The 11,014-nt window shown below is 50.2% G+C and overlaps 1 protein-coding gene across 1 annotated transcript in view; it reads right to left on the reverse strand.

The window, feature by feature from the left end:
- MBD2 (methyl-CpG binding domain protein 2) overlaps window positions 1-11,014 on the reverse strand; it is a 77,363-nt gene that overhangs the window by 64,046 nt on the left and 2,303 nt on the right. The window contains exons 2-3 of the mRNA XM_018570973.1: window positions 1,110-1,118; window positions 197-323 (exon numbers count right to left, since the gene is read on the reverse strand). Coding sequence (XP_018426475.1) covers window positions 197-306 — 110 coding nt within the window. The 5' untranslated portion in view covers window positions 307-323; window positions 1,110-1,118. The remainder of the gene's footprint in view (window positions 1-196; window positions 324-1,109; window positions 1,119-11,014) is intronic.

Consider the following 11,014-nt stretch of genomic DNA (forward strand, 5'->3'; position numbering starts at 1 on the left):
GGGCTCCCCCTATAGCCCAGTGACTCCTCAAGGCTTCCCCCCTACACCAGAGAGTACAGCTTGTCAAAGTCCTCCTCCCCCTGCTCCTACACCATATGACCTGTCAAAGTGCCTCACAGGACCGTCCGAGCACTGCTGTCACCCTACGCCCACACCCCAATGCCCTGTCACCTGCACCCCCCGTCCCCCCGGGTACCTGAAGTAGTAGACATCGCTCTTGCCCGCACTCAGCCCGGACTTCCTAATGACCTCCTCCTTCTTCCAGCCTGTTGGTAAAGCTGGGCACTCCATCCTACTCTTCTCCATCCAGCAGCGGCAGCGCTCTGTGTACTCCTACACCAGCATGTCCCACTCCTGCCTCTCCCACTGTCTCAGCGCCCCCTAGCAACGCTGTACCCTTCCGCGCTCTAGGTCCGGCTCGCCGGCGGAGGGATACGCGCTCACACAGCCACAGAGGGGAGCTGTGAGGTGATGCGGTCGGCCGGAGTGCCGCTTACGTCATACAGCGAGAGTACGTCACAGTGGGCCGGAGTTCCAGGCAGAGCTCCCCGGCTGGCTGTGAGTGTGAACTTCAACTTCCGTGATCCTACGCAGGCGGTGTCGCCCGGGGGACGAGCATGGGAGTTGTAGTCCTCCGAGCTGTCACTAGAACTGTCGTCATGGAGTGGTCACAGGAAGTACAGGGACTGGCCTCACTCAATGCTGGCTGTCATCCTGAGCCCCCTGTTTCAGAATCGCCTGAGTCATTGGCATGGTGCAAGTTAGATCAGAACTCCTGATCAGCAGGCTAATTAGGGTCTCTGAAAGAACTGAAGCCACAGGATCAGCATGAAGGCCAGGCACCGTTCCTTCTCACAAGGATAAGTCAGCGGCAATTCAGTCGCCATTACTAGTTGTGCAAGTTAGACTGATTCGCGCCTTTGCTTGATGCACCATTTTTTTTAACCAAATCGGAAGAAAGCGCAGCTCACCGCACGTCAACGCATCATGATCCACCGTCAGTAACGAAGGCTCCGCCCACCCAGGGGCATCACCCATTCACAGGGATTGATCGAGCAGAGGGAGTCGCAGAGTGCCCCGACAGGGCGGTGACATCACAGCGATCGAACCAGTGTCTGCTTCCTCCAGCCCCGTAACGGAAGGTCGATACCTCCATACGGACCTGGAGGGTAGACGGTGCAGGAGTTTGTGCGTCGCACCTGTGACGCAGCGAACACAGTTGCAATGCTCTTCAGGCTTCAACATTTAATAAATGCACATTTTTAATTTAAACTTTATTGGTGCATTTATTAAAAGGTGGACTGTGCCTTTAAGAGTGCATACAGCGACAGCAGGGCGGTCAGTGTGTAAGTGCGGGTTTCCTTAAAGGAGTGCAGAAGGACTACAACCTCCATCAGGATTTTATTGATGTCTGTGTGCCCTTTGTCCACCTTTCAGACCCATATATAGGGTCTAACATGAAACATGGTCACAGCCCCTCCCCTTTAAATGGCCCCTCCCCTCTACTTGCAAGGGAAGTCTCCCATAGGCTCCTGTATTATTATTTTTTTTTAATTGAGTGTGGCTCCGCCCATGTCATCCATTCACAGAGAGACTACAAGTCCAACGCGGAAGAGGGACTTGTAGAGCTCAATGGAGCACCACTGCCCAAGAAGTGAGAGCAGCAGTGAGCGGTCTTTATTACAGGAGGGGGCGGAGACAAGACCAGTCACCCTGCACAAGGAGAGAGAGCAGCAGTGGCCGGTCTTTATTTCAGGAGGGGCGGAGATATGACCAGTGACCCTGCACAAGGAGAGAGAGCAGCAGTGACTGGTCTTTATTACAGGAGGGGGCGGAGACAAGACCAGTCACCCTGCACAAGGAGAGAGAGCAGCAGTGACCGCTCTTTATTTCAGGAAGCTCCAAGTTTCTGCACAGACCTGGAAGAAATACACACAGCTCGCCCAGATTTCAGGAAGAATACACATGACTTCCTGTATGAGGACAATATTTGTTTATTCCGGAGTTCAGGTGGGGGGTTGGGTGGCAGTAAAAATGCAGATCATCCGCTTGTTATTACTGCCCCTCGGCCATCCACATGAACGAGGCCTGAGGCTCCTTTGTTCAGCAGGTGACCCTCATCCAGCAGTGAATTGGTTAATGACACGCACGGCATGGAAGTGGATTTGTTACATTGTAGTCACTGAGCCTCCACTAGAGAGAGAAGAATCTCCCATGTGACCTCGGTATGACTCACACATGTCCACGCGCTAAGGTCCCATTCACACCGTGGCGTTCCCGGGAAGGTGCACGTGTTCATGTACGTTTGTGTGCTGCCTTTGCTGTGCATCCCCATTGAGTTTCATGAGGACCTGAACGCGCGAGCAACGCAGCAAAAAAGCACATGTGGTAGATTCTGTGACATGCGTTTCATGTTTTTTGCTTCCCTGGCCGCGTTTGGGGTGCCATTGCACATAAATAGCGACGCAAGCGCGTTTTGCATTTTGGCACGTCTTTGTAAAAGCACGCGTTTATGTGTGCGTTTGGCGCGCGTTCACAGAATGCAAAGGTGTTAATGTGAGCTAAGACCCCGTTCACACTTGGCATGAACTTGTGGCGCGCATGACCATTTATTCGCATTTTCTACGCGTCAACCTGTTCCTTTTGGGCTGCCGCACGCGTAACAAATGCTAAAAAGACGCTCATGCTGCAGTTTGAGCTGTGAGCTTCATGCATTGTTTAACCACGCATTTGGCGGTTTACCATATTATCCCTAATATTACCCCCCATAAACACTGGTGACCTATAGTACAGATCTAATGGAAAGCTGGGGAGGAGAGCGGCGAAACTTCCGTTCACCGATCTCCTCCCTGTTCTATGGGACCGGGAGTGACGCGTATTGCATCACTTCGGGTCCCTGAGCTGCCAGTGCTGGGCTCATGAAGCCATTAAAGGAGAACTATGAGGTGAGTGCTTTTCACTCGCCTCATAGTTCTAGCCGACCTGTGACAATGAGAGTGGCATGTGCGGCTATAACAAATATGTGTCTTTTTAGCATTTGTTACGCGTGCGGCAGCCCATTAAAAGGAACGGGCTGACGCGTGGAAAATGTGAAGTGCTGGGCTCCTGAAGCCCAGCAATAAGCTATTGAAGAGCAATCTGCACTTCAATAGCTTATTTAGAGTGTAAAGGTGACACTTTTTGACCCCCAGCACCACCTTCAAGAGGACCTGTCACCACCAAAACGCCATCACACAGGGGGGGCTTGTAATCCCCCCTATGTGATAGCAATTAGGGTAAAGTTTTAAAAAAACACAGTTGTAAAAATAATATTAAATAAAATAAATGGAAAAATCATTAAAAAAAATTAAAGGCCCCTGCCAGCACGCGCGTCTTGACGTAAACACGCGTCGGGTGCGCTTACATATTAAAACGACCATTGCGCTACACATGTTGGGTATAGCCGCACATGCCAGAGTGAGAACAATAAGTCTAAATTTTTGGGTTTGATAATAAGTTGCGCTAATATCGTGCAGCATAAAAATTGGCAACTGCCACCATTTTATTCTACAGGGTCTTGGCTTTCAGAAAATATATAATATTTGGGGGTTTTAAGTCATTTTCAGGCCTAAAATGTGGATCATAACATGTAAAACAAAAAATTAAAAAAAGGCCTTGGTCCTTAAGGGGTTAATATATTTTCATGGTTGAATGTAGTGTGATATAATAGCTTATAATGGCCATTAGATGGAGCTGATGAGCATAGGAAATCAGTATTTCTTTTTGCTTCACTTCCTGTCTGGTAAAATGTTGTCCTGAAAACAGGAAGTGAGGAACAATAGGAAAGCCTGACAAGGTTTATAACCCTTCCCTACAAAACTAAGATAAAATGTTTTGGCTATAGACACACCTTAGGACTTTCTATAACATGGGGCAGGTGTTCTGTAATCTGAAGTGGAGCACTGGGTGGGGGTTGGTTGAGTTCACTGGATTTATGGCAGGATCAACAAGGCACCTATTGAACAGATGTAACAAAATGCTGCCAATGGTTTATTGGACAGACCAAAAGGGAGCAAGTAAGAGAAGTTCATTGTGAGGCTTTACATACACTGTAATGCACTGGCACCGCTGCCGGCTGAATACTATGGCAGAATTCATATGGGTCACATTTAATTAGAAGTCACCGAAGCCGAGCAGCCGGCAGGAGGAAATACCAGACAATGAATTCTCGGAGACATCCCGGCCCAATGCCAGAAGTGCCAATCAGGCCCCGGGTCATGATACTGTTACTCCTACGGAGACTGAATGGCCAAATGTCCTCCAAAGTAAAACAAATTCAGTACCTAAAAATGGAACATCCAACTAATAATATCTCCTCTACATTAAGACATACATCTCAGGGTTTAGACATGTAGAACTATTTTAGAATATGCTTGTACAGCTCAGTGACCTAAAACCTTTCCAGTAAGATATCAGCGGGTAAGGTTTCAGAGTGAGGCTTGCCTCCTGGAGGAAGGTCATGTGATCTCTAGAGTAGCCTCAGAACGATGCTTGGAAGAATCAATTATATGTTGTGGATGTCTAGTTATAGAGAAATATATATATATATCTCTCATATATTATTATCATTATTATTTCTTTTATATTCTGACGACGGCCGCTGTAAAAAAAAGAAAATAAGAAAGGGCACCTCCCTGAAATGAGACGGGAACCTCCCTGAAATAAGGTTTTGCAGGTTGGGATGTCTGCCCACTCCTCTGTTTCTTTCCATAGCTCCAGAGATGTTCTTCTGCTTACTGCCAATGCTCCCCGCAGTCCTATTCATTCCAAAGCTGGCCAGGGCAGAACGATGAAGACCTCTGGAAATCAATGGATGATTACTAGGGGTAAGCTTGGTTTAAATCCGAACCGAAGCTCATCTAAACCTGGAAAGAGGCCGACAGTGCCAACCCAATCAGCTATAGCCCAGGCATTCCCCACCCTACAGCTGCACATAAGGTGGTGACATCATTGACCACATGGCCAGGGCCGGATTTCTTCTCTCTGCTGCCCCAATGCCAGGTTCCTCAATGCTCCCCCCTGTATGCATGCTGCATACAAGTGATCTCGGTGAAGCGGAGCTCGGGAAACACGGCGGGGCGTTTGCCGGCCCGGAGAAGCGATCTGGCAACACCAGAGACGCCGGAATCGCTTCTATTGTAAAGTCGACAGTCGGCTTTACAAATGTAAACAGAGTCTGTTTAAATGGGCCCGGTGCCAGTGACGTGTTATGGACGTCACTGGTCACTAAGGGGTTGAAGTGTCAGTCCAGCGAAAACCTTACTTTGGTTGCTCTGTATGAAAGGGGAAGACTAAAGACGGCCGTACACCGTAAATGTAGCCCTGCGGGGGTGGATGAGAGAAATCACTCCATTCCGCATCAACACTAAACAGCATGAATGGAGGAATCTCCCCTGATGGCTAATGTACACAGCCAGCTCCTGTGACGGAAGCCATTGAAACATTGACTATTGTGGTGCAGCGGTGTCACAAGGGGGGTACAGCCCGCACCCGGGTGACACCATTGCAGCGGTGACAGCAAAATGACTGACAGTCATTTTGCTGTCACATCCTCTAAAAAGTCAGGCACTCGGTCATGGACTGAGAGCCCGACAGTGTCAGGAGAGGGGAGGGGACCCTGCGGCATGCCTTACCCTGCCGGGTGAACATCCTCTCCTCTTTCTGCCGGCGTCCATCACCAAGATGGCCGCAGGCAGGCGTCAATCAGGTGGCCGCGCATGTGCGATGACGTCATCGCGCACGCACGAGGTGATGTCACGGCGGGGTGTCACCCGGTCTGGGAACCGGGTGACACCCGGCCTCGGGACACCCCTGCCTGGGTGGTGATGGCGGGGTCACCCACAGATCCATTTTCTGCGACTCCGCAGGAAACGTGTGAAATGTTCTTTGGTCCCCATTTTTGAAGATATCGCATTACTTCCTGTGCCTGTCATTAGGAGTACAGGTCTTTGACAGAGAGTAAGACGGAAACTGTTCAACAGAGGCACCAAGGGGTCTATTTATAAATAATTCACTGGCCATCCATTGGCCCTGTAAATCCTTCAAACATTCATTCTGTGCGAATAGACGCAGAAACAAACATTATTAGTATATTTTCTTTTCAGGTTGAATGTATATTTAATGTAATACTGTATTATGGCCACTAGATGGAGCTGAGGAGCATAGGAAATAAATACTTCTTTCCTGTTCTCTTCAGTTCCATCTAGTGGCCATAATACAGTATTACATTAAATATACATTCAATCTGAAAAGAAATTATATCTAAGAACGTCCCTTTTTACGTCTAATCGTAGGGTACAAATGTTCGGAAAGATTTGCAGGGAAAATGGATCTGCAAAAGACCCCCAAGAGTAACAAAACACCTTCTTTTTTTAGTACTGTATAGCAAAAAGGGTTACAAACGCTGTCAGGTGTTCACTGCGCTCTATGTCAGTCCTTGCAAGATTTCTATTGACTTGTCTCGGTGACACCCTTTATGTTAAAAATTGTGACAGGGTGTCATCTGGATAATAACAAAGAAAGTTTGGGCAAATCTCACTGGCACCAAAGGAAGCAATACAAATTTGATACGGGTGTTTTGCTTCTGTCCTCTATCCACAGACAAAGGGCTGGGCTGGTGTTTCACTTCAAGTTTCATTGATCCTCCCTCTGGCCAGTGTTCAGTTCCAATTAAGTAGAGTTTGTTTCATCCAAGGAAACCTGCGGAGCCCCATTGATGTCCTCGCAGACACTCTTTATTGCGCACCTTGCAATGCAAATGCTCATTTGTCTCTAGGTTAAAAAAAAAAGTTATACTCACACGACCCTCAGATTAGCATTCCCTCCTGACTGTCTGCTCCTCCGCTGCAGCGATGGTATGTCCTTCAGCATGCTCACATCCTTTATATAGAGCATGATGACTTGAGGATCTCTAGACCTTTGCTGCGGAGGGGGGGGGGAGAGGGGCCTATGGGCCGTCCGGATCCGATGTTCGGGTGAGTCAAACTTTTTTTTTTTAACCTAGACACAAACAAGCATTTAACTCTTGCAATGCGGGGAGGGGGGGAGCCCCACTGCAATGGTTATTAATTTTATTATCCGGAGTTCTGCTTTAAAGGAGAACTATGGGGTCAGGGCTTTTCCCCATAGTTCTCCTAAGGGTAATGGGAGGACACAAACTGGCGTCCTCCCGTCACCTTAAGCTCAGTATACCGCAAGCTACAGCTCGCAGTATACTGAGACGCCGCAGCCGGAACGGATCCTGACAATTCTGTCTGGATCCACCCAGCTGCGTGAGTGACAGCTGGCTCTGCCTATCTAGAGGCAGAGCCAGCTGTACCCGCCCCGTCCGTTCCGCCATTCAGCGCTGGAGGATCAGACAGGGGAGTGGGGGAATCCGTGCAGGGAGCTGTGAGTGACAGGCACGGCACTCTGCAGGGATAGATCGAGAAGTGAGCGAGCGACGGTATGTGTTCGCTCACTTCCCGATCTACTGAGCCGACCTGTGACAGTCTCATTGTCACAGGTCGGCTCAGATTATGAGGCTGAGTGAAAATCACTCGCCTCATAATTCTCCTTTAATTATCATTGCACCAAGGGCAGCTCACACACTCATTACAGCTCTGCGGCCACCCTCGCTTTGACTCTTGCTGGCTGGTCTTTGGGTGTTGTGCATTGTTCCGATCAGCTGCATCGCCGGCGTCATGTGACGTACGAGCAGCCTGACACCCATTCTTGGAAGTTACGGAGATCAGTTCCCCATCTTCCCATGAAGCAGGCACTGCGCTGCAAGCTCCTACTTGTACACATTGCAGGGGACGTGTCCCTTTTTAAACCATCAGGGATTTCTCTGCGCTGGCGGTGAAGAGGATTCGACTTTGATGTCTCTCTGTTGTCGCCGTCTGCGGGATAAAATTACCTACAGTGCGCAGTGCGTGCGTTTTACAGGGCGGTTTATAACACCTATGAGTTGCAAAGGTTACAGGAAACCCAACAAAGCTTCCTTGAGAGTCAATGAGAATAAAACTCGAGCTAGCACAATGGAATGGTGGACTTATTGACAGCTCAGCATTTGTTTTCTATTGTCAGGCTGGCAGTGTGGATTTCCAAGGCTCGTGTATTGTGAACCATTGTTTGGAATACACACCAGGCGGGGCGAGGAGCGCCATCGCCCACACACAATCCTTTGATCAGTAAATACCTCTCACTTCTCTAGTATGGGGAAGGCGAGGCGTCTTAGGGTGGCCATAGACATTAGAGGAACCATAGGGGGTTATTCACAAAGGCAGCTGAGTGAATAGCGCAGCCGAAGTAAAGTGAGCCGAACGACATTCGGCTATTCACTCTGGGTCAGCGCGGCTGATTTCAACCGTACATCGGCTGCCTTCGGTCATGCTCTGCATGTTCGGCTGACCCGAAGGTCAGAGGGACTTCGACTCATCCGATCCAACATCTGGATTGGCTGAGCCAAAGCTCCAGCAGCTCACTTGCTGACGTTTGCCCCTATTCTCATAGGGGCTGAAGGGCTGTGATTGAATAGCCGAATGCCACCGAGCGGCATTCGGTTTGGCTATTCTGCTCAGTTCCTCCGACGCACCGACCAGAATAGAAAATAAGTGAAATGAAAAAAAAAAAAGTTAAAAAATTATTTTAAAAATGTAAAAAAAATAGGAAAAAATATATATATTTTAAAGAAAAAAGTATAAAAAAAAGAAAAACAATTGGGCGAAGCTAGTAGTGACAGCTAGCCCAGACAAACTGTTTCCTATTGGCCGGCACCTGCCAGAGTCTTCTAGCAGGTCCCGTTCAATGAATAAGAACTGGGCGGAGCAGGCTGTGATGTCACGGCCGGCTGCACCCAGTTGGTTTTATTTCATGACAGATCAGCGTCCCTAGGTCATTTGGGGACTCTTATCTGTTATTACAACTGGGCAGAGCCAGCCGTGAGATCACGGGGTATTGTGATTAGCCAGTACAGCAGCCCTTCGGTTTGACTGAACCGAAGGGCAGAGGCGGCCAAAGGGAGCCGAGGGATCAGCCGGCTCTTTAGTAAATAACCCCCTAGGTACGACAAGATGGCATCTCTCGGGGAAGAGCGAGAGCAATGCAAATAGTTTTTAGCCTATCTGATTGATGTTCCCATTGAGCGATCACACTTACAGGGTTATTCACTAAAGGGTGAAGAGTTTGGAGAAGGAAGGAGAAGTGAACAATCTAAGACAACATAGCCGAACTGAAAAGTGAGCTGAATGGGAGAATGTTTCTAGTTCAGCTATGTTGTCCTAGATTGTTCACTTCTCCGGCCTTCTCCAAACTCCTCACCCTTTTGTGAATAACCCTGTAGAAGGCCTTGGCCTGCCACCATAGACCTGAGACCTTCACCAGATCAAGCCACAAATGAGCAGCGAGACATCAGCCTGTAATCAGCTATGTCAGGGGATGTGGAAGTTTACCGAGTAATTCCCCAATGGACAGACATGACCCATAGGCAGGTCCAGATTAACCACCTCAGGGCCGGCCGTTGTAAAAAAACGGCCGGCCGAGAGGTCTCTAGATCTGAGCGGGCGTCTTTGGACGTCCGCTCAGCCACGACCACCTGCACGCGCTGCAGGGCGCGCGCAATCGGGAAACACCACCGATTTAAAAACAAGCACCGATGCCTGTTAACATACAAGCGATCCGCTGGCTATAGAGCCGGCGGATCGCTTGTATGAGCTGCCGGCCCGTGTCCCCCGCCTCCCTATGCGCACCCCCTTCCCGTTGTCACGCCGGTCCCGGCTCCACTGTGCCCGGTGCGAGCCCGGGACCAGCATACGGCCTCTGTCACAGGGGATCAGAGGGAGCTCAGTACACGAGCTCCCTCCGGTCCGCTGTCAGAATGCGGAACTGATGTATATGACATCACTTCCGCATTCTTGTGTCACTCTCCAGCTTCAGACGCTGGAGAGAAGAAGCCCCTCCCCCTGTCACGGCAGAGAGCAGTGACAGGATCGAGAGGTGAGCGAACCCGGTATGTGTTCGCTCACCTCCCGATCTACTGAGCCAACCTGTGACAGTCTCATTGTCACAGGTCGGCTAGAACTATGAGGTGAGTGAAAAGCACTCCTCATACTTCTCCTTTAAGAGCATCATGGGCCTGGTGCTGTCAGATGGGTAGCAGCAGAGGCGGCTCTCTAATTAGGTGTCCATTTGCTCCGTGCTACGGCCCTGCGAGGCCCCAACAAACTCCTGCCTAATATACCTGACTAGAGAGCTCCCAGTGCCTTTGCCTGATTGTGTTCAGCCCGGCCAGCTTGGATTGCCATCGGACATGCCGAGGCGATCTGGGCCTGCCGGGCCTATTTTCAGTGCTGGGTCTGGAGCTGGCGCTCCGGTAAGCCTATGTTAATTCGGCCCTACCCACAGGAAATCAGTAAGTAGACAGAAGGATGGAATCCTTCACACAGACCCTTCCCTAAATTGAAGCAGCCTGAGGTGGTTCTCTCAGGCGGCATCTCATTGGGTCACATGGAAAGTGGCAGGTGTGCCTGCTGCGCCCTTTCTGGCCAGAGTGTTCCAGGTTGCCAAGTGCTCGTAGCAACCTGTGCCGCTCTGGCAGGCATCCTGCCCAGCTCACTGACTGGGCATCCCGCCCAGCTACCAGCAATCAGTGATATCAGTGAGCTGGGTGGGCCACCAGACAGAGCTAGAGCCAGAGGTGCTATGCACCACCAGCACCGCCCCCTGGTAACGTGCACCGACGCCATCACACCACAACCCCCCCTATTTAACATGCACCACCAGCACCGCCCCCTGGTAACGTGCACCGACGCCATCACACCACAACCCCCCCTATTTAACATGCACCACCAGCACCGCCCCCTGGTAACGTGCACCGACGCCATCACACCACAACCCCCCTATTTAACATGCAGCACCGCCCCCTGGTAATGTGCAGCGGCGCCACCAAACCCCAACCCCCCCCTACTTAACATGCACCACCAGCACTGCCCCCTGG

This window comes from Nanorana parkeri, unplaced genomic scaffold, assembly GCF_000935625.1.
Source record: "Nanorana parkeri isolate BGI_ZX_2015 unplaced genomic scaffold, ASM93562v1 scaffold1644, whole genome shotgun sequence".
NCBI classification, from domain to species: domain Eukaryota; kingdom Metazoa; phylum Chordata; class Amphibia; order Anura; family Dicroglossidae; genus Nanorana; species Nanorana parkeri.